Here is a 23,779-nt window from a genome sequence, read left to right on the forward strand (position 1 = left end):
GTGGGTTTATTTGTTCCTTTTTAAATGGAAAAAAAATAAAGAAATAAGAAACAAGATTGAGCAAGATCCCGGAAGGAAAAGCATTTGCAGCGTCAGGGCAGGCGTGGAACACGAGGGCAGCATAAATATTGTTGTGGCTAAAAGAAATCCTTCAACTTATTTGGGACGAGAATAGACAATGGTAGTTGACAGAGCACATTTGGATCAAGCAAAACGGTTGGTTCCCTTGCTGCCTGCATGGTAAGAATAATTTTTTGAAATGTCATATACAGTGGTACCTCAGGTTAAGTACTTAATTCGCTCCGGAGCTCCGTTCTTAACCTGAAACTGTTCTTAACCTGAGGTACCACTTTAGCTAATGGGGCCTCCTGCTGCCATCATGCGATTTCTGTTCTCATCCTGAAGCAAAGTTCTTAACCCGAGGTACTATTTCTGGGTTAGCGGAGTCTGTAACCTGAAGCGTATGTAACCTGAAGTGTATGTCACCCGAGGTACCACTGTACAGTATACTCTTTGCTTCCGCGTAGCTTTGTTTGGAGCAATAAATCTGTTTATTCTTTTTTTTCCCCCAATGCATTTTTATTCAAATGATGCAAATAAATATATCAATGTAGGTATTGAATACATAAATAAACATATCCATAAACATATCAGTGTACATATATATATACATAGAGTTCATTTACATAGTTTCTTATATCCCCTCCCCAAATTATATAAAAAAAGGAAACAAAGAATCAAAAGATCACAATATTTTAGGCTCTACCTAGCCTTGGACTCCCCTCCACCCTTTTGGTAAGTGTCAAATAAGTTCTACAGTCACGTAATTTATTTTTAATCTTAAATATTAGCCGCTCACTGTTAGAGTTGTTCCAGCCCCGCCAGTGCCCTCTACAAATTATTTCCAATATACTTCCAATATTTATTCCAATTTTCATGAAATTTCTGTTCATCTTGGTCTCTTATTCTACCTGTTAGTCTAGCAAGCTCGGCGTAATTTATCATTTTAACCTGCCAATCATTTATACTGGGTATAATTTCCGTTTTCCAGTTTTGTGCCAACATAGTTCTTGCGGCTGTAGTGGCATAAAAGAATAGTATCTTATCTTCTTTTTTTGATTTCTTTACCCAACATCTGTTTATTCTTTTAAATCATGACCATCAAATAATCCTTGGAAGCGTGACTTCTGCCTGGTATTATCTCTCTAAAAAACAACAACAGTGCCTTTGATAACAGCTTGATGTACATAAATGGAGCAGGAGCTAAAGTAATGTTAGGCTATTGTCAACGGGAGGGGGGTGGAAGTGGCAAAGGCAAAGGTAGGAAAGGCCCGCGAATGAAATGATGGGGATCCAGTGATTAGGATAAGGAAGAGTATAAAGGGAAAGATAAAGGATAAAACGAATTTGAATGAGCTTGCTGAAAAATTTTTTTAAAGTGGAATACAAGAAGGGAAGGCGGGAGGAAGCAAGGAAAATAAGGTTTTGAAGACTATTAGAATGAACCAGACTTGTCTTTTAATGTTTCTTTTATTATTATGTTGAATCTTTTGTATGTTTTTGTTTTTATGTTTTTTGATATTGTTTGTATTTCTGATGTCTGTTGTTTGTTGTTTCGAAGTTTGTTATATTTTGTGAAACTTAATAAATATCATTTTTAAAAAAAAAAAAAAAAGGAAAGGCCCGCGAGCGTTTCACACGGGCAAACCTTCCCACGGGTCTGCGCTCTGAATGGCGCAGGAGGGATGCTGTGGGATGTCTCTCTGGGATGCTGAGTGATGCTCAGTGGGCGTGGCTAAAGGAGGGGCGGTGCTTCGGCGGAGGAGGAAACCCTGATCTCGCCCTGCGCCCTATCCAGGGAGCTGATCCTGCGCACCGATCCTCTCCCGGCGCCACCGCTTGTATCCCTTTCACCTGCGCAGTTGGAAAAGCCTTTGCACGGTGAGTGATGCAGCAAGGACGTTGCAGGAAAATCCCAGGGAGAGAAAACCCATAATTATCCTTTCCCCCCCAAAAAAAAAATAAAATAAAGGGGAAGCTCCATGAAAGGATGGGAGGGGCCAGTGTGATGCATTTAAAGGAGTAAAATATAAACTAGGTGTTTCCCAACCTTGTGCCTCCAGCTGTTTTTGAACTACAACTCCCATCATTCCTGACTAGCAAGACCAGTGGCAAGGGATGATGGGAATTGTAGTCCAAAAACAGCTGGAGGCACAAGGTTGGGAAACACTGACTAGGGAATATATCTCTTTTATGGGGGTGGGGATATAACCCCCCCCCCCCGCCCTAGATGGAAGCGTCTCCCGCAGCCACACTTATTTTTGCAGAAGTTTGCCCAGGGAGGAAGATCGATTTTAGTCCCCTGGAAGACACTTCCCCGCATCAGGATTTTTTTTTTGGGGGGGGGAGGGAAGAATGAGTGCTGGAAATCCAAAGAGAGTCGTGTTTTTGTGTCCGTCCCCCCCCCCCCCCGTTTCCTGCAAAAAAAGGATGTGATGCAATCTCAGGTGTACCGATTGCAATATTTGCAATGCATTTTTTCTCGCCGCTTTTCGAAGAAAGCGCTTGAGGATTTCAGCAGCCGAGTTCCTGTTTTCAAAACGCTTCTGCCAGTGACGGGAGGGGGTGGTGGAAACCCAGTCCTTTAAACAGAAGAGAGAGCCAAAGAGGTAGAGATTTAGGACAAGGATCTCCCCACATCTTAAATGATAATAATAATAATAATAATAATAATAATAATAATAATAATAATAATAATAATAATAATAGCAGCTGGTGAGCTTGCAACTTGGATAAAGCATTGTCCAAACTTGCTGTTTTGTCTCCTGGGAGAAATCTTGCAAGGGTTTGATTCCTGGAAATGTTCCTTACAGTGAAAATAATGATCAGGGATACCATTTTAACTGCTGAAGTAGGAGTGCCATATGTCAAACTTCGGGCTTTTTCTCAAGAGAGGTTAACAACTTTCAGGTTTTTCTGGTTTTGACTTTGAAATGTGGCAACCCAGTAGAAAATTAAAAAGTCATTCCCCAGTACCAAGGTACTGATCCTGCCCCAACACCCCCCCCCCCCACTGTCACGAATTCTCCGCTGCACTTTAGCAGAAATGATCAGAGTTCCAGGTTCTTCATTGCAGTGCAGTATATTATGAGCTATATATATATATATATATAGAAATATACTCGAAGTCGAGAGTGGATTTCATGCTCTTTATTCAGCTGATAGTGGTGAGGAGGAATGAAAGTTTCCCCAAAATATCTGCTTTATATACATTATTTACACAATGGGCCCCACGTGATTGGCTAATTCCGGGATTCTCCTGTAGGCCAATCAGGTTGTGGATTCACTTCCATCTGAAGCTGGATTGGGTGGCTCCTGCGGACCAATCATACTGCTGCATTGTTCTAGGACCAATCAGACTGCTGCATTTTGGATCCTATTGTTCTCAGTACATAACATATATATATACACACAAATACAGGGGACGCTCGGGTTGCGAATGTGATCCGTGCGGGATGCATGTTCGCAACCTGCAGTGTTCGCAACCCGCGTCTGTGCACGTGCGGGTTGCGATTTGGCGCTTCTGTGCATGCGCGAAATGCGATTTAGCACTTCTGCGCATGCCTTACCGCCAAAACCTGGAAGTAATCCTTTCCAGTACTTCCGGCTTTCGGCGGTCCGTAACCCGAAAAAACGCAACCTTTACCACCTGTAACCCAAAGTATGCCTGTATATACAATATTCTACAGGCTATAATACGTGAGAATTTCATACAGTCAAACAGAATGCCTGGGTGCACCTTAAGGCAAACAGGAAGACCCACCCACCTACCTTCCTTCCTTCCTTCTTCCTTCCTTCCTTCCTTCCTTCCTTCCTTTTAAACCGATGACAGCCAATCAACTGACAGCATATTACTTCCATAGAAAGTACAGTGGTGCCTCGCAAGACGAAATTAATCCATTCCGTGAGGCTCTTCGTATAGCAGTTTTTTCGTCTTGCGAAGCAAGCCCATTGACAGCTTAGCGGATTAGCGCAATTAGCGGTTTAGCGGCTTTTAGCGGATCAGCTGATAAGCGGCTTAGGGCTTAGGAAAAGGGGGGGGGAGGGGAAAAAACCCCGCAGGAACTCGCAAGACATTTTCGTCTTGTGAAGCAAGCCCATAGGGAAATTTGTTTTGCGAAGGGCCTCCAAAACGGAAAACCCTTTTGTCTAGCGGGTTTTCCGTCTTGCGAGGCGTTCGTCTTGCGGGGCACCACGGTATTGCATCAGCCAGCTGCATCGGCTAGCAAACTCAAGCCTGCAGACTTTCTATCTCACACAGCATTCTGTGAATCCCGACACACACAAACCAAAGCTGTTACTTTTTAAGACTCTTCAGGGGCAAAACAGGTGACAAACTCCGGCACCCTGTCTAACTCTTGTGCGCAACACCACCGACACTTCATTTGATCCAACTTATCCTTTGTTGATATCTACAGGAGCCTGGCTAAAGGAACATTTAAAAAGATACAATTTGAATGAGTTTTCTGTTTGTGGCTTCTGTAGTAGCTGTACATAGCTCTCTCAATTTTTGGATTATTAATATAAGATTTAGAGCGTAAAATGGTTTTTTAGTGTTTTGTGTGCCGCTTATGTGCTGCTTACTTTATACTGGTTACTTTTTAAGAGGCATAGCTAATTCTATTTAGGATTTATTCTCTCTACCCTGAGGATTATACTGTACTGTGAGCCCTGTGCAAATATTCTGAGAGGCGGTGGGTGGGTGGGTGGGTTTAAAGATGAAACATTGCTGGTTGAATGGCCCCCTGTCAGGAATTCTTCAACTGTGATTCCTGCTGCTGCCAGTCCGTGTTGACAGTATTGAGCTTAGGTGGAGCAATAGTCTGAGACTCTATAAAGCAGCTTATGCATGTAAGGCTTGCAGTTTGGCTGAAGAGGGCTTCCTATAGATCATCAGTACAGGGTCAGGTTTAAGGTGCTGGTTTTGACCTTTAAATACGTATGCGGCCTAGGACCTGCGTACCTACAGGACTACATCTCCTGGTATGCCCCGCGGAGGACCTTAAGGTCCACAAATAACAACACCTTGGAGGATCACATTCATCCAGTGCTTTACCAGCTGCACTGGCTCCCGGTGGAGTACAGAGTCAGGTTTAAGGTGCTGGTTTTGACCTTTGAAGCCCCATGCGGCCTAGGACCCTCATACCTATGGGACCGCCTCTCCTGGTATGCCCCGCGGAGGACCTTAAGGTCACAAATGACAACACCTTGGAGGTCCCAAGTTGCAAGGTGGTTAGATTGGTCTCAACTAGGGCCAGGGCCTTTTCAGTACTGGCCCCAACTTGGCGGAACGCTCTGTCACAAGAGACCAGGGCCCTGCGGGACTTGACATCTTTCCGCAGGGCCTGCAAGACAGAGCTGTTCCGCCTGGCCTTTGGCTTGGACTCAGTCTGACCCTTATGTTTCCCTCCCCTTATGGTCTTGATGAGGCTGCATTTTAAATTGCATTTTAACCTGTATTTTGAATTGTCCCCCCCCCCCATTATGTTTTTACTGTAATTTCACTGTTGTTAGCTGCCCTGAGCCTGACTCTGGCCGGGTAGGGCGGGGTAGAATTTTTTTTATAAAAAATTATTATTATTATTATTATTATTATTATTATTATTATTATTATTATTATTTCTGGCGATAACTAGCCTACTGGTCACCTTTAGTGAGCAGGAATATTTTGCAGGTAACCAAGCTTCACAGCTTTTGTAAACTGGATGTTATTGGGGGGTGGGGGTCTGTTTGGCTGGTTTTCTTCCCAGGTTGCCAATTAGCTACTGGTTGCTCAGTACATGTCAGCAGGCAAATTTGCAACCCGGACTGGTTCTGGCCAGAGGTGTGAAATTTCTCCAGGTCTGAGTTCCGGAGGAAAGATGTCCCTTACAGGGTGCAAATCCTGGATTTGTATACTTAATGGGAATCAAAGAAGACAGTGGATTCTGGGTGCGACTTAGCTTTTAGTTCCCCCTGGTGAGGAATATGGGCTGGTGGTAAGAGGATCTTGGCACCTGGGCAGGTCTATATATATATCTATCTATATCTATATCATCTATATCTATATCTATATCTATATCTATATCTATATCTATATCTATATCTATATCTATATCATCTATATCTATATCTATATCTATATCTATATCTATATCTATATCTATATCTATATCTATATCTATATCATCTATATCTATATCTATATCTATATCTATATCTATATCATCTATATCTATATCTATATATATATAGAGAGAGAGAGAGAGAGATAATATTTATTAGCAATTTAAACACTTGAATCAGTTCCAATACCCTTTTAGTACTAGATTCTGGCTCCTGTAAAGTCAATACTAAGTCATCAGCAAATGCTTTCAGTTTGTACTGTTTAAGTCCCACTTGTATACCTTTAACCTCTTGGTCCTTTCTAATCATATTTAACAATACCTCAAGGACCGATATAAAGAGCAATGGAGAAATTGGGCAACCTTGTCGTGTCCCTTTCTCAATCTTAAACTCTTCTGTCACTACATTGTTCACAATTAATTTTGCCTTTTGTTCTGAGTAAATTGCACCTATACCATTTTCAAAACCTTGACCTACCCCCATCCCCTGTAGATTCTTCTTCATGAAGCTCCAAGAGATGTTGTCAAAGGCTTTCTCTGCGTCCACAAATATCAAAACTGCCTTGGTATTGATATTCACTTGTAATTTTTCTAGGATATTAATTATATTCCTCGTGTTGTCAGACAAGTGTCTGCCCGGGAGAAAGCCTGCTTGGTCTTTATGAATTTCTTCTACTAACACCTTTTTTAATCTTTTAGCCAAAATATCTGCAAAAATTTTGTAATCCACATTAAGCAGCGATATGGGGCGGTAATTCTTAAGCTGTGTCTTTTCAGTCTCTGTTTTCGGTATAAGTGTAATGTAAGCTTCCTTCCATGACTGGGCACCTGGGCAGGTTTATAAAGGGAGAAAGGACCTTTCAGGTGATGCAACAAACTAATTGGATTCTTCATCTCCCTCTTTCCCTCCTCTCACCTCCCCAAATATTTCTGCATGCCCAGAAAACATGGCCGAGGCTCAGGCTGGCTCTGGGAAGGTGACTCTTTTCAGCCAGAAAAAACGAGGGGGTCTCACCTACCGCATCCCTGCACTGCTTTACCTGCCCTCCGAGTCCACCTTCCTGGCGTTTGCAGAGGAGCGCTCATCCCCCCGAGACGAAGATGCTAAATTCCTGGTGATGAGGCGAGGGCGGAAGGAAGGAACGTCCGTTCAGGTAACGCCAGGAGCAGAAAGCGTAACGCTGTTATTCTTCCTTGCATGTTTCTTTTCTTTCTTACTATATACAATAAATGTAAGGCTGTCGTCACGCAGCAGTTTATGGGCCTGCCAATATGCGGCCACACCAACTCCAGCGTGACAGCAGGGTGGCAGGCAGCTCAGGTAAGCTGTTTAATGAAGGCGGGGAGGTGCTCTGCACACTATGTATGGGGGGGGGAATGCTTTCTGAAGCAACTCCCCCCATCTCCTTTAGAAGTGGATGGGGCTTGGGGCGATGCCAAGTAGCTGGTGATGAGGCAAGGGCGGAAGGAAGGAATGTATGTCAAGCTAAGAGCAAAGGTGACCCAGAAACTACAATTACTCCAGAACGCGGCAGCTAGACTGGTGACTGGGGGCAGCTGCCGAGACCACATAACACTGGTCTTGAAAGAGCTACATTGGCTCCCAGTACATTTCCAAGCACAATTCAAAGTATTGGTGCTGACCTTTAAAGCCCTAAACGCCCTCGGTCCAGTATACCTGAAGGAGCGTCTTCACCCCCATCATTCTGCCCAGACACTGAGGTCCAGCTCTGAGGGCCTTCTGGCAGTTCCCTCACTGCGAGAAGCAAAGCTACAGGGAACCAGGCAGAGGGCCTTCTCGGTGGTGGCACCCGCCCTGTGGAACACCTGCCCGTCAGATGTCAAAGAGATAAACAACTACCTGAAAACATCTGAAGGCAGCCCTGTTCAAGGAAGTTTTTAATGTGTGACATTTTGATGTAATCTTTGTGGGAAGCCGCCCAGAGTAGCTGGGGAAGCCCAGCCAGATGGGCGGGGTACAAATAATAAAGTATTATTATTATTATTATTATTATTATTATTATTATTATTATTAATGGTTAGGGGTCCCTTTACCTTTTATACATTTTAATCCGCTAACTTGCATCTTGTGATGCGCCCTGAGATCTGCAGACGAAGGAAGGTATGCAGATTTAATTAATGATGACGATTCCAGGTTGGATGTGAAGTGCGCAGAGACATCACCCCGAGAGCAAACCCTTTTGTCCCTTCTCTGTTTCAGAGCCAGTGTGGTGTAGTGGTTAAGAGCAGTAGTCTCGTAATCTGGTGAACCGGGTTCGCTTCCCCGCTCCTCCACATGCAGCTGCTGGGTGACCCTGGGCCAGTCACGCTTCTCTGAAGTCTCTCAGCCCCACTCACCTCACAGAGTGTTTGTTGTGGGGGAGGAAGGGAAAGGAGAATGTGAGCTGCTTTGAGATTCCTTTGGGTAGTGATAAAGCGGGATATCAAATCCAAACTCTTCTTCTCCTTCTCTCCAGTGGGGTCCTCAGGAGCCCCTGCCAACGGCCACGCTCCCCAAATACCGCACCATGAACCCTTGCCCGGTTCACGAGGAGAAGAGCGGAACCACTTACCTGTTCTTCATCTGCGTTCTGGACCACATCACAGCCCGGCGGCAGATTGTGACGGGGAGGAACGCCGCCAAGCTCTGCTACGTCTCCAGCCAAGATGGCGGCCGCACCTGGAGCCAGGCGGTGGACTTAACCAGGCAGATGTTTGGAGGCGACCGGAGAAAGTGGGCCACCTTTGCCGTCGGGCCGGGCCACGGCGTGCAGCTCGGCTCCGGGCGCCTGGCGGTCCCGGCCTACGCCTACCACATCAGCAAACGTTGTTTTTGCTTCTGCCCGCTCTGCTGTGCAGCTCCCCATTGCTTCGCGTTGCTCAGCGACGACGGAGGGCGCAGTTGGGCACGGGGCCAGCTTCTTGAGGACTTGCGAGCCACCGAGTGCCAGGTGGCCGAGATCAACCGCCAGGATGGAAGCCCCTTACTGTACGTCAACGCCCGGTATTCGGGCTGGAGCCGCTGCCGCGCTGAGGCCTTCAGCGCCGATAACGGAGGCCATTTCCAGAAGCCCTTTCTTTGCAAGCAGCTGCCTGAGCCGCCCCACGGGTGCCAGGGCAGTGTGGTGAGTTTCGCCCCGGCGCCGAAACCCTCGGATCTGGGCCTAGAGGAAGGCGATGGCGAATCGGCATGTCTGCTGGGTTTCGATCCCTCCTCGGCCCCTCGCAAGAGGAGCACCAAGTCGTGGCTGGTCTTCTCCCACCCCACAAACAGCCACAAGCGTTCGGATCTGGGCATCTACCTGAACCCCTCTCCGTTGGAGAAGGGGTGCTGGGCAGCCCCTTGGGTGCTGAACAAAGGGCCCAGCGGGTATTCGGACCTGGCCGTGTGCCAGGAGGAGGGCAAGCCGGTGATGTTTGGGTGCCTGTTTGAGTGCGGGGCGGCGACTGCATGCGAAGAAATTGCCTTTCAGCTTTTCAGCAACGTTGAACTTCTGAAGAACCTAAGGCCTGGGAATCGTAGAATCGCAGAGCAGTAAGGGACCCCGAGGGTCATCTAGTCCAACCCGGGAATCTCAACTAGAGCATCCATGAGAGATGGCCGCCCAACCTCTGCTTAAAAACCTCCAAGGAAGAAGAGTCCACCATCCTCTAGAGATGGAGGATCAGCCAGCAGCAGCAACAGCCAGGAACGATGGGAGTTGTAGTTCAGCACTGGGGAAACCCAGCCAGATGGGTGGGGTATAAATAAATAAATTATTAATAATAATAATAATAATAATAATAATAATAATAATAATAATAATAATTTGGAGTGCCACAGTTAGTCATCCCCTGATCTAAGGGAAGGGTGTTCATACCTACAGAGGCCCTTTGACCTTAAAACGGCCCAGTTGATTTCTCCATAACTTCATGGATTGTGCAGATCTTGGGTGTAATTTTGGAAAAAGATCAGAGTCACCACAAAAGCAAGGCAGTGCTTGTTCCTATGTGCTTGCAGGGGGTTCCTTGGATATGCAGAAATGTATATGTTAACAGTTTTTTTAAAAAAACCCAAACATAATAAGCCCTTGAGCTTCCAGGTTCTGTGGGTTGTTAAAGGCCCAGAGACACAGGAGAACCAGAGCAGGTCATCTCATTGTCTCTCCTGGTATGCTCCACAGAGGACCTTAAGGTCCATGAATAATCATAGTTTAGAGGTCCTGGGCCCTAAGGAAGTCAGACTATCCTCCACCAGGGCCAGGGCCTTTTCAGTGATGGCTCCGACCTGGTGGGATGCTCTGTCCCAGGAGACCAGGGCCCTTCAGGATTTAACTTCCTTCCGCAGGGCCTGTAAGACAGAGCTATTCCGCCTGGCTTTCAATTTGAACTTAGCCTGATCTTTTATTCCCCTTCCTTCCCTCCCCCTCCCCTCTTTATGAAGATTACCCGCTCTGGGATCCCACAGCTAATTCTCCCCTGGTCTCCTCGCTGGCCCAAATAGGACTAATTTAGCCAGCTAGCCCTGGTGATCATCTAATGTTTATTGGATGGATTTCCCCCTAAATTGATTTTTGAATTCTGAATTTATTATTCACGTTTTATACTGTATATTATGCTGTTTTTTGTTGCATCAATTAAGTGTTTAAAATCTGTTGTTAGCTGCCCTGAGCCCGGTTTTCTAAACCAGGAAGCACGGGGTATAAATAAATTATTATTATTATTATTTTGCACAAACTTTTCTTCTGTTGTCTGCTGGTGTGAAAATATATGTAATTTTTTTTAACACAATGGACATGCACATCTCAGCCAGCAACATATATTTCCATGTAAGTTATCTTCCTGGTGTGTTCCCTTTCAGAGTTAGTGAATTTCCAGAATTTCCTGTTTTGCAGCAAAAACCAGCCTAGTTTATGCCTTGTCTGTGACTGAAACCCTATTGTCTAGACAGAAAGCAGTCGTGGGTGTGCATTTGCTGAAACAGAATGTTCAAGATAAATGCATGTTTTAATCATTATTGCCAAACAATGAATTATCCACCATGCTTTTTGTTACGGCTGGTTACACTATGTGTTACATCTTTGTCTTGAGAACAATAAACAAGCAGAAAGTAGTGTTAGACAGTTGCAAAGCTTTAACTTTAGCCTTGTCAAACTTTTCAAAAGTTGCGTCGTATGTTCTCCGAAGCGTTTCCTTTAAAGAAAATTAAACAGTCGCAGTCACCTCGCTGCAAGGCAGAGATAAGCAACTTAAAAACATATCAGTTTAAAACAAATCGAAGCCATATTGAATTGTTGGGAGGCGATAATTTCCGTGGCGATGTCAAATAAACAGATACAGTGGTACCTTGGTTCTCAAACACCTTGGAACCCAAACACTGCAAACACCGAAGGAAGTGTTCCAGTTTGTGAACTTTTTTCGGAAGCCGAATGTGCTCCCTTTTGAGTGTTACGCTTCCAATTTGAGTGCCACCCTTCCGTTTTGAGTGTTATACTGAGGTCTGTCTGTTTTTGCCTTTTTGTTTTTGCAGCTCTTTGTTTTGTTTTCATGTCTGCGTGGAACCCAGTTCAGCTACTGATTGATTGATTGATTGATTGATTGATTGATTGATTGTGTGACTGATCAATGATCTTGTTAGATATTAAAATCCATCCAGGGGTTGTTTTTAAAAGTCTGGAACGGATTAATCCGTTTTGCATTACTTTCTATGGGAAAGCGCGCCTTGGTTTTGGAACGCTTTTGGTTTTGGAACGGACTTGCGGAACGGATTAAGTTTGAGAACCAAGGTACCACTGTATTGCAAAATGCTGTCTATAACAGGGGCCACTCTTCTTCTGATCAGCTTGTACCCGGAACATCCTTCCCTTCACCGGAGTGATGGATTTCCTTGACCTCCTGTCTGTGCTAGGTTCTCAGCACACAGCATCTGGGAATGAAGAGGAAACGAGTCTTTTTCAGAATTGCAGTCACCAAGGGCAATCTCAGAAGAACAAGGCTGCAGGTTGTTGAAAGGTCACCCTGCCTGGTGCCCAAAGCACTGCCCCACACCCTGCCCCACACATTGTCCTGAGCCTCCCAAATATTGGGCTGTTTCGCTGGATTCAAAGTTGGGGAGGTGACAAAGAATCCATGCAACAATTGCAGAGACCTAAGTAGTGTTTGGACTTAATGTAAAGGGGTTTTCTCTCCTCATAGCTCTTTCCCCCTGCTTTCCTTTCCCCCCAATGCTTAGCGGAAACTGGCCCCCACGCCAGGAAGGCAGCCCTGAACCAATGGGCGGTAAAATGGCAAATTCAATTTGACCTAAACAAGTGGAAATTGATGCACGTCGAAGCAAAATATCTTATCAGCTGGTGGTGTGTAGTGATCAGGTGGGATTGCTATGAGGAATTATAAAAAATATGGAACAAGCCATTTGTGTCCGCGATGAAAGCCTTGCGTTGACTGGGTTTGAGCCATTTGGATACGATTTCTGATCAATCCATGTCTCTGCATCTATGTCCTATTTCTCTACACCTGACAGGGCACGTATAAGCATTCTAAATACACAGGCCAGTTGCTTCATCAGGCACCCTGGGTCATAAAGATGATAGTTAGCTTTGATGTAGTTTAATCTTTAGGTAGATCTTAAGGGCCAGGAGGCGGGTGGCGCTGTGGGTTAAACCACAGTGCCTAGGACTTGCCAATCAGAAGGTCGGCGGTTTGAATCCCCACGACGGGGTCAGCTCCCGTTGCTCGGTCCCTGCTCCTGCCAACCTAGCAGTTCGAAAGCACGTCAAAGTGCAAGTAGATAAATAGGTACCGCTCCGGCGGGAAGGTAAACGGCGTTTCCGTGCGCTGCTCTGGTTCGCCAGAAGCAGCTTAGTCATGCTGGCCACATGACCCGGAAGCTGTACGCCGGCTCCCTCGGCCAATAAAGCGAGATGAGCGCCGCAACCCCAGAGTCAGTCACGACTGGACCTAATGGTCAGGGGTCCCTTTACCTTTAAGGGCCAGGAAGAGAGTTCACAAGGAGATGGTAAATACTCTTTCCTTGCCATATTTCCTTCCTTTCCTGCCTGTTTATGACCTGAATGCATTCCTCTAGTCCTGTTTTATTTACTCTCAGATTGTGTATGCATGCTCAGAGTAGTCTTTGCAGTTAAAAGAATTTCTTCTGATCTGACTTTGTCCCACGTGGGGTTTTTTGAAATGCTCAGAGGAAATCTGATTGGTTCTTACGAACACTGTGTAAAAAGTTCTTTTGTGAATAAAACGACCTGGGCCAAGGAGTGGACAGGAATTATTGTATGCACTGCTCCCAGAGTCTTGCTGGTCAAGCCTCTGTGTGTATTCTATAAATCAGAGTCCAATCCTTCGTTGCTTTGGGAACATCACAGTGGTGAGGGACCATGAACGAACAAGACCTTGGGGTCACAATGGACCAAGGCAGGCATTAACAAGCGTGGTGAGACTTTAATGTGCTCACAAACATTAAACAATCAACCCACAAGGAGAACAGCCATACCTATAGTGACGTGGGCAACCGTGAACACCGAGGTGGATCTCGTAAGCCAGGCAGGAGCGACGGCAGAGACCTCTCCAACTGGCACAGGTCCGTGTATTCAGTGGGATTCCCATCTCCTGTCCAGCTAGGATATAGGAAGTCACAACAATGAAGGTTAAAAAGTGATGACAAACCAAGACAGCATCTTAAAAAGCAGAGACATCACCTTGCCAACAAAGGTCCGTATAGTTAAAGCTATAGGTGGCCCTATAAGTTGCTCCTCCAAATCTCTGTCTGCCTCTCTCCAGATCTTCAGGTGCGCTGGCAGGTGACAACAGGAGTCTGCTAACAGCTGAAGAATCAGAGGTTCCCCATTCCTGCTTTAACTAGAGATGGCAGGGATTGGACCTGAGATGTTCTGAGAGCACGGCAGGCACCCAGTGCAGCCCTAATACAAAACTAACAAAACTGGCAAAATGGATTTCAACAGGGACAAATTTCAGATTCCACACTTAGGCAGGAGTAACCAGATGAACCAAAGGTCCGTATAGTTAAAGCTGTGGTTTTCCCAGTAGTGATGTATGGAAGTGAGAGCTGGACCATAAAGAAGGCTGATTGCCGAAGAATGGGTGCTTTTGAATTCTGGTGCTGGAGGAGACTCTTGAGAGTCCCATGGACTGCAAGAAGATCAAACCTCTCCATTCTGCAGGAAATCAGCCCTGAGTGCTCACTGGAAGGACAGATCCTGAAGCTGAGGCTCCAGTACTTTGGCCACCTCATGAGAAGAGAAGACTCCCTGGAAAAGACCCTGATGTTGGGAAAGATGGAGGGCAGAAGGAGAAGGGGATGACAGAGGACGAGATGGTTGGACAGTGTTCTTGAAGCTATGAACATGAGTTTGACCAAACTGGGGGAGGCAGTGGAAGACAGGAGTGCCTGGCGTGCTTCCGTCCAGGGGGTCACGAAGAGTTGGACACGACTAAACGACTAAACAACAACAACAAATGGTTGGTAATTCTCCTTCCCTCCCACTGGACCAGCAAGATGATTGAAGGGTGTGGGAGCAAAGCATCTGCACCCTTGTGCAAATTAATTGAAAAAAAGCATGTTTTCTATCTTACTCCTAATCTTGTACTCAAAACAAACACGAAAAGTCAGTTGGTCATTGTGGTGTCGGAAGCCTGCAGCCAATAGAAGGAATGATGTGCTTGCCACAATATATTGAGGTTCTACGAAAGAGAGTTATTCCAGAGCTGGTAAAGACCTAGCTCCCTGTCATGCATTGAAAGTGGTGAAGAAATTAATGACAGACAGCAAAGACAGATACTTGATTGGCCAGGGAATTCCCCGGACGTAAATCCCATTGAGAATTTGTGGGCTGTATGCAAAAGTCGCCTCCGTTCTGTAGACTGTATGACTATGGAGAAGCTCATTCAGGCGCTGATTCAAGTGTGGTACAGGGATCCCAAAATCAACAGTGACTGTTCGAAACTAGTAGACTCCATGCCAAACCGTGTTCAAATGCTGCTTAAAAATAGCAGAGATCATATCTATTACTAATGTATGTATATGTGAGTTTTGTCCATGTATACATGAGTTTCGTCCAATAAACTACATTGCTTGTTTCAATTAATTTGCACAAGGGTGTAGGCATCAGTAGCAGCGGGACAAATGTCCCATTTGTGCAATGAGTGGGCCGGCTCACCATTTCATGTCACCAACTTTCTACTGAATGGCAACGTATTTCGTGCTTGCTTTTTTTTTACAGAGGTTGTTTTATTGTTGGTTTTGCATTGTATAGGAATATTTTGTAAATCGAATAAACAAATAAAGCAAGCCCATCTTCACACAGAGGGGATTGTTGACAGAACCTGAGTGCCAGAACTAATGTTGTGTCGCCCCAATTAATTCCTGCAGATTAGCTCACAAAGCCCAGACATTTTTTTCCGTTGCAGCTGCTCTTCCCGGCCAATGTTTTTACAAAGGATGGCTTGTCCGTGTCTCAAATGGTGCCTGCGGTCTAAACCAGTGTGATTCATCTGGGCTTCTATTTGAGAGATTTATCACAGGGGTGTTCTTAGAGTGAACACAACTGAGATCAAGCACATGTTCAGCTAAGCAATTGAAATTCAGGTCACAAAATTAAAACTGAATTGGCACTTTTAAGCACTCCCCCCCCCCCATAAAATCAGAGTTTTTGTGATAAGGAAAGTTCTGGGAAAATGCAGAGGAAATTGTGGGATACCATTTGTTTTGATGAAATGCCATCGAACCACCACACACACACACACACATCCCGGAAACAAATTAGGATAAATGCTCATTAAAGAGACAAGCTTGTCTAAACTCCCCACAAACTGCGCAGAGAAATCAGGAAGAATTCTCAGTAAACAGGTCCGGAAGTATAATGATATCAAGGAGAGATTTGGACTAAAATGTTGACCAATTTTCATGAGGATTTAAAAATAAATAAATCACAGACCGCTGCAGAAATGCAAAGAACTGCATTTAAGTTTGGAAAAGTGAGAAACTGAATATTTTATTATTTTATTTATTCAACTTACATATTTTTCTGTCTATAAGATGCCCCCATGTATAAGAGGCCCCCATGTTGGGGGAACTTGGATTTAAGAAAATGGGGAAAAGATGTATCCGTGTATAAGATGCCCCCTAATTTTTGACATTATTTTTTAGGGGGAAAACCTGGTCTTATACATGGAAAACTACTGTATACACCGCCCTATGCCCAGAGGTTTTATTTTATTTGTTTTTTTCTCTCATATTTTGGAAATGTACATCCAGGTTTTTTCCCCTTTAAATTTTTTGGGGGCCCCAAGAGAGCTATAGCTTGTTTGGCTTATACATAAATCTGTCCCTGATCCTAGCTGACAGCATAGTGGTCTACAAGATCTCTCTGGTGGTCCCAGGGAGATGCCAAGCGTTCAACCTAATACAGTGGTACCTTGGGTTGCAGACACTTCAGGTTACAGACTCCGCTAACCCAGAAATAGTACCTCTGGTTAAGAACTTTGCTTCAGGATGAGAACAGAAATCGCGCGGTGGCAGCAGGAGGCCCCATTAGCTAAAGTGGTACCTCAGGTGAAGAACATTTTCAGGTTAAGAACGGACCTCCGGAACGAATTAAGTTCTTAACCCAAGGTTAAGTTCTTAACCACTGTAATAATACCATTATTGTCAATGTACAACCTGTGCACAATAAAATTAACTGAGCCTCCCTCCCCCCCCCAAAAAAAACATTCAGTCTCATTGCACTCTGTGTGCTTGTCGCACAACACACCAACCCTGAAAGTCAGTTGCACTATATAGTGGACGCTCGGGTTGCGACCGTGATCTGTGCGAGATGCACATTTGCAACCTGCAATGTTCACAACCCACAGCGGTGCGTCTGCGCACGCGTGGGTTGCGATTCGGCGCTCATGTGCAAAGCACGATTTAGCACTTCTTTGCATGCGTGACCCCCGAAACCCGGAAGTAACCCGTTCCGGTACCAGTGGCGTAGCGTGGGGGGTGCAGGGGGGGCCGGGCGCACCGGGCGCAACATCTGGGGGTTAGGGTTAGGGGGCGCAAATCCACGGGTTAGGGGGTGCAAATTACTTGCCTTGCCCGGGATGCTGACAACCCACGCTACGCCACTGTCCGGTACTTCCAGGTTTCAGCAGGTCCATAACCCGAAAAACGCAACCTGCAGCGTCTGTAACCTGACTGTATTATTTTCTGTTCAGCAGCCTAACAGCCCACGGATAGAAACTGTTTTTTAGCCTGTTGGTACGACTGATTAGACTTCTATATCTGCTGCCTGAGGGTAGAAGATTGAAGAGGTGCTGGCCGGGGTGTGAATCGTCCCTGAGAATTTTTCTCGCTCTCCTAAGGCATCGATCCCTTGCGATGTCATCTAGCGGGTTCAGGGTACAGCCCATAATATCATGTGCTGTGTTCACCACCCTCTGTCTACATGCTAAACCGATCGTGTACCACTGAGCTAAAATAACAGAGGTCCTCAGTGGCAAAGCACCTTAAAATGCAGGGCAATTAGACCCCAAAAATATATATATATATATCCTATCCCTTCAGCAGTGAAAAGAGACTATTTCTCCCATGACAAGTTGAGATATTTCCCTTTAAGACAGAGACTTCCTTTTGCATCTGGTCACTGGAAGATACCGTATTTTTCACTCCATAAGACGCACTTTTTTCTTCCTAAAAGTAAGGGGAAATGTCTGTGCGTCTTATGGAGCGAATGCGTGGTCCCTGGAGCCGAATTGCCCAGGGGCAAAAAGCAGATCATGCTTAAAAAAAAAAAAAAAAATAGGGCACAAAAACGTGGTTACAAAGCACAGATCCACATGGATTCTCAGGATTTTTGCATTGGGCTACCCCAAACTTCCCATCAAATCACATGTCTGTGGCCACAGCATGAGCCACAAAAATCATACATCCACTGTTTCGTTCAGAATTTTTTTTTCTTGTTTTCCTCTAAAAACTAGGTGTGTCTTATGGTCAGGTGTGCCTTATATAGAGCGAAAAATGCAGTACTTACCGATGAAGCCTAGCAGCGCCAGCAAAAGAAGCAGCTGTGGTCCGAACGCTTTCATGGTTCTGCGTCAATCGGGTGCTAATATTTCTGCCGGCTCCCATCCAACCATCCCAACTCCCTGGACATTTATCCTTTGGGGGGCCCCTCTGCAAAAATGTGGACTTTGGCACACTCGTGCCGCATCGTGACTCAGAGAGGCCAGGATTTAGGAATTAGCTTCGGCATTGTATACAGCCTGACCGTATACATGTTTACTCCAAACTCAATTATTTTGCGGAATTCATTAGTGCGCACACCCAAGCGGGCAAACAGAGGTCAGTCATGAAATTTACTAGATGACCCCGGGGCAAGTCACTGCCGCTCAGCTTCACCCACCTCGCACAGTTGTTGTGAGGATATGAAGAGAGGGAGACCCAAGCGACCTTGAGCTCCTTGGAGCGATGGGATATGAAACATAATTATTATAATAATATTTATACCCTGCCCTCCCCGGCTAGAGCCAGGCTCAGGGCAGCTAACAACAGTAAAATTTCAGTAAAAACAAAATGGGGGGAGGAACCAATTTAAAATACAAGTTAAAATGCAATTTAAAATGCAGCCTCATCAAAACCATAAGGGGAGGGAAACATAAGGGTCAGACTGAGTCCAAGCCAAAGGCCAGGCGGAACAGCTCTGTCTTGCAGGCCCTGCGGAAAGATGTCAAGTCCCGCAGGACCCTGGTCTTTGTGACAGAGCGTTCCACCAAGTTGGGGCCAGTACTGAAAAGGCCCTGGCCCTAGTTCAGACCAATCTAACCACCTTGTGACTTGGGACCTCCAAGGTGTTGTCATTTGTGACCTTAAGGTCCTCCGTGGGGCATACCAGGAGAGGCGGTCCCATAGGTATGAGGGTCCTAGGCCGCATGGGGCTTCAAAGGTCAAAACCAGCACCTTGAACCTGACTCTGTACTCCACCAGGAGCCAGTGCAGCTGGTAAAGCATTGGATGAATGTGATCCTGCGGCGAGGACCCCGTAAGGAGTCTCGCCACGGCATTCTGCACCCGCTGGAGTTTCTGGGTCAGCTTCAAGGGCAGCCTTGAAGTAGAGCAAGTTACAATAAGCCTGGAGGTGACCGTCGCGTGGTTCACAGTGGCCAGGTCAGGGCGAGAGAGGTAAGGAGCCAACACGAGGAGAGCCCCAGGTTGGCAACGTCTGGATTTCAACACTGCTGTCTGGGCATGCGTGAGCCCTTATTATATCACAAAGCAGAAATCGAGCAAATCAGCAGAATTGTGCTCTATTCACACTTTTGTCTCCCCTTTCCTGGCCTTGGGCCCATCCCATGACCGTCCTTGCTGCAAAGTCTGCTTGCCTTGTCATTGCCAGGCTTATTTGATTCATTAGGGTTAATAATAATAATAATAATAATAATAATAATAATAATAATAATTGTTGTTGTTGTTGTTGTTTAGTCATTTAGTCATGTCCAACTCTTCGTGACCCCATGGACCAGAGCATGCCAGGCACTCCTGTCTTAATAATAATAATAATAATAATAATAATAATGAATTATTATTTATACCCCACCCATCTGGCTGGGTTTCCCCAGCCACTTTTGGCGGCTCCCAACAGAATACTGAGAGTGGCTAAGGAAACCCAGCCAGATGGGCGGGGTATAAGTAATATTATATTATTATTATTATTATTATTATTATTATTATTATTATTATTATTATTATATTGACTGGGTGGAAGGTGTGCAGAATCTGGAAATCGGGCCGTATGAGGAACAATTGAAGGAGCTGGGTGTGTTTAGCCTGGAAAAGAGGAGAGTGATAGGGGATATGATAGCTGTTTTCAAATACAGTGGACTTTTGGGTTACATAACTTTCGGGTTGCAAATGTAGCAAACCTGGAAGTGTATTCTTCTGGGTTTCACCGCTCACGCATGTGCAGAAGCAGCGCCTCTGCTTATGGAATTTTCAGGGTGCGTACAGACCCCCGGAACAAATTACATTCGTATCCAGAGGGTCCACTGAATCTGAAAAATATTATTATTATCAGAAGCAGTCCAACATTTTAGGAAATATTTGTTTATACTCTAAAAGGCAGCCTAGTAAATCTGATGATGAGCAGAGATTTAGGGGGCGGCGGAATCTTTCACACACCTGAAAACCCTACTCTAATGCCCCCCCCCCAAATGCACATATAGTGGTACCTCTGGTTACGAACTTAATTCGTTCTGGAGGTCTGTTTTTAACCTGAAATTGTTCATAACCTGAGGTACCACTTTAGCTAATGGGGCCTCCCGCTGCCGCTGCACGATTTCTGTTCTCATCCTGAAGCAAAGTTCTTAACCTGAGGTACTATTTCTGGGTTAGTGGAGTCTGTAACCTGAAGCGTCTGTAACCTGAAGCATCTGTAACCCGAGGTACCACTGTACATTCAGCCCAGGCCTAGCAAATATGCTCTGCTTGTTCTGCAAGAGCTTCCCACAAGGGGGCATCCTAGGCATTCATGTTCGGATCCCAAGGATAACTGCCTGCAAAGTTCAGGGATCTTTTTTTTTGCTCAGAAATTCAGGGCATCGCCACGCTGCCCAAGCCTCCATCGTCTGCACAGAGGCTTCTCCTCTGTTTACCTCTCAGAAATTTAGAGCAAATGAAAGCAGCCGGGAGGACAGAATCTCCAGCAAGGTGGAACGTAAGAAGAGCATAAGAAGAAATTACTGGGTCAAGCTAATGACCTATCAAGCTCTGCTCCTCCTGCTCCGGAGGGTAGGACTCGAACTCGTGGCTCCAAGTGACAAGAAAGGAAATTCCAACTAAAAGTTAGGAAGAACTTTCTGGTGGTAAGAGCTGTTTGACAGTGGAACGGTCTCCATCGGGAGATGGTGGACTCTCTCCTTCCTTGGAGCTTTTTAAGCAGAGGTCGGCTGGCCATCTGTCATGGATGTGTCAGCTGAGATTCCAGCATTGCGGGGGGTTGGACTAGATGACCCTCGGGGTCCCTCCCAACTCTTAAGATTCTGTGATTCTAAGTCCAGAATCCTCTTCCCAAAGTGGCCAACCAGACGCCCTCAGGGGAAACCTGCAAACAGGATTTGAGCACAACGCTCTCCCCTCCTGTGGTCAGGGCCAAATTTAGGTTTGATGAGGCCCTAAGATACTGAAGGTAATGGGGCCCTTTATATGTCCAGCTGTCCTTTGTCAACAACAAACTGTCCCTGTTTTTCATGTTGAATATATGCTATACGGTAATTTATGGACCTGATAGGTATCTAAAGCCATTTGCACATGACAAAATATGTATTTTACCAAAGTAATTGTTGAACTGAAATACAATTAAGAAGTATATTAATAGTGAAATACAATTAAGAACCATGGGGGGGGGCAGGAGAGTGGGGCCCTAAGCTATAGCTTGTCTTCTTCTTCTTCTTCTTCTTCTTCTTCTTCTTCTTCTTCTTCTTCTTCTTCTTCTTCTTCTTCTTCTTCTTCAGCGATCCCTCGTAGCCGAGTAAGATTGTCTTCCATAAACACGGTTTTAGCAATGAGTCTGTAAGTGACTGTGGAGGCCAATTCTGGATCCACACGTCCTTCCACAGCGGGGACATTGGTTTCCGGGCGGGAGTTGATCACGGTGTGGATTTGCCAAGCGTCCCTTCCTCTTAGCACGTTTCTCCCTTGCGTCCTGAGTTCGAGTGTCTTCAAAGCCCACGACACCTTTGGTAAAGGCTGTTCTCCAATTGGAGCACTCGCAGGCCAGTGTTTCCCAGTTGATGGTGTTTATACTACATTTTTAAAGATTTGCCTTGAGAGAGTCTTTAAACCTCTTTTGTTGACCACCAGCATTATGCTTTCCATTTTTAAGTTCGGAATAGAGTAGTTGCTTTATGTAAATCCGCCACTGGCTATGGTTTCCATCAATTGCAATTCAGAAGCGTGCACCTTGTACACCTCCTTCTGGCAATTCCTTCAGACAAGCTGGTGCCAAATGTCTTGCTCTGCTTTCCGTTGGACCCCATCAGCGAGGCCGAGAGGGGGGTCTTGTTGTCTGGGTAACCCAGACACATGGACCAGGCTGCCTTATCCATCTTGCTCCATAATCTCTGCACCAGTGACTTCCCAGTTAGCTAAGTACCGCAGAACCCCTGTTTTTCAAAACCAATCCATGTGTGATGGCCTGGGACTCAGGCTCAGACTCGGAGCTGGAGAAGTCTCTGCACCGGATCCTTTGCCTCAGGCGGCATCTGAACCGAGTCTGGGGCTTGATTCTGAAGAGCCCCAGTCTGCACAGGTTCCCTTGCAACAAACACCAGCTGGGCCGAGTCAGGGGCCTGAGCCTGCCCTGGCTCCAGATGTGGGGATGACCTCGTTGCCTTCAGCTGGGCCATCACTTACAGCTGCTCCACTACCGGTTGGGTCAGGGGAGGCTGAGGCAGCCTCTGGGTCTAGTAACCCACCGACGTCTCCCGAGCTGCAGAGACTAAGGTCTGAGAGAAGGAGAGACCTGAATACTCTCAGGAGGAGTGCTCGCCTTCGGGCGAAACAGGGAGGTGAGTCGCCGGGGGATCAGGACCGGCCGCTATCCCGACAGAGATAAAAGGCTAACGGACCCCACCCCAGGTTGCAGGAGCAACATTGCTGCTTGCTGGAACCTGCCTGTTACCCTGTGCCTGACCCAGCCTGGAATCCTTGGATTTGGGACCGGATCTGGACTGCTTGGCTCGGGTTAACCCCCGGGCCCAGCACACCTTGGACCACCTCCTTTTGGAAATGTTGATATCTCTATGGTAGTTTTTGTTATGTGAATGGTTTCATGGACCCCCTGGGTGGGTTATGCAAACCTCCTGGGATCCACGGACCACCAGTTGGGATCTACTGCTCTACACTGTTGGCAGCAGCATGCCAAGTTTAAGAATCTGCTGAATCCATGGCCCATGTAGTTCGGCATCCCAGTCTCACAGAGCCTGTCGGAAACCAGCAAGCAGAATTCGAACACAAGCCTTTTCCCCTTGCTGGTGTTTTCCAGCATAGCTCTGTTGGTAGGGGATGAGACTCTAATAATAATAATAATAATAATAATAATAATAATAATAATAATAATAATGTGTGTGTGTGTGTGTGTGTGTGTGGTGTGTGTGTTTTTCAAAACTGCAAAAACAGGAAAAGTACAATACAATTAATTAACCGATACACCAAATTATTTCTTGTTATTCGACTTCCCTTCCACCCTTCCATGGTTTCCTCAAATTATCTCTTACTGCTGCACATTATAATAATTGCAATCGTTCTTCCAATCATTTTATTCTCATAACAATTTTTTTACTGCTGAGCTTACTCCAAACCGACTCGCGTTTTAACATGTTTGCAGCAATTGTTAAAGAAAACAATCTACAAATCGTTTCCAAATCCTCTTCAAGGATGGCCTCTTCTTCTTCTTCTTCTCTGAAGAGCATGAGACTTCAGGGTCAGGGTTTGAGCCCACCTTGGGCGAAAGATTCCTGCCCTGCAAGGGGGGTTGGACTAGATGATCTTCAGGGGTCCCCCTTCCAATGCTACAGTTCTGCGATTCTCTGAACTGGGATTCAGAAGCTGTGGAGGCAGAGCGTATAGG

The 23,779-nt window shown here is 45.8% G+C and overlaps 1 protein-coding gene and 1 long non-coding RNA gene across 3 annotated transcripts; one reads left to right on the forward strand and one right to left on the reverse strand.

The window, feature by feature from the left end:
- Positions 1-1,814: 1,814 nt before the first annotated feature.
- On the forward strand, positions 1,815-9,899 carry LOC307215453 (sialidase-3-like). 2 transcript variants are annotated; one of them, XM_079974682.1, is made up of 3 exons: positions 1,815-1,941; positions 7,107-7,318; positions 8,642-9,899. In XM_079974682.1, exons 2-3 carry the CDS (start codon positions 7,112-7,114, stop codon positions 9,701-9,703), a joined length of 1,269 nt encoding a protein of 422 aa, XP_079830808.1. In that variant the 5' UTR covers positions 1,815-1,941; positions 7,107-7,111; the 3' UTR covers positions 9,704-9,899. The 2 variants fall into 2 exon arrangements, with proteins under 2 accessions (XP_079830808.1, XP_079830807.1); XM_079974681.1 differs by lacking the exon at positions 1,815-1,941 and adding an exon at positions 5,700-5,901.
- Positions 9,900-11,911: 2,012 nt separating this feature from the next.
- LOC307215169 lies at positions 11,912-18,591 on the reverse strand. Its single transcript, XR_013838342.1, has 3 exons — positions 18,188-18,591; positions 13,651-13,774; positions 11,912-12,069 (listed from the first exon to the last, which is right to left on the reverse strand). It is a non-coding gene; the product is annotated as an uncharacterized lncRNA (long non-coding RNA).
- Between the last annotated feature and the right edge of the window lie 5,188 nt (positions 18,592-23,779).

The sequence above is a fragment of the Podarcis cretensis genome, assembly GCF_951804945.1.
Source record: "Podarcis cretensis genome assembly, chromosome: 4".
Lineage (NCBI taxonomy): Eukaryota > Metazoa > Chordata > Lepidosauria > Squamata > Lacertidae > Podarcis > Podarcis cretensis.

Excerpts from the sequence above, each read along its gene's own strand:
- LOC307215453 (XM_079974681.1), top strand. The coding sequence starts at position 5,841 with ATGTCAGCAGGCAAATTTGCAACCCGGACTGGTTCTGGCCAGAGGTGT. Across the intron at positions 5,902-7,106 it reads GAGGTGTGAAATTTCTCCAG|AAAACATGGCCGAGGCTCAG; the intron begins GTCTGAGTTCCG and ends CTGCATGCCCAG. Across the intron at positions 7,319-8,641 it reads AGGAAGGAACGTCCGTTCAG|TGGGGTCCTCAGGAGCCCCT; the intron begins GTAACGCCAGGA and ends CCTTCTCTCCAG.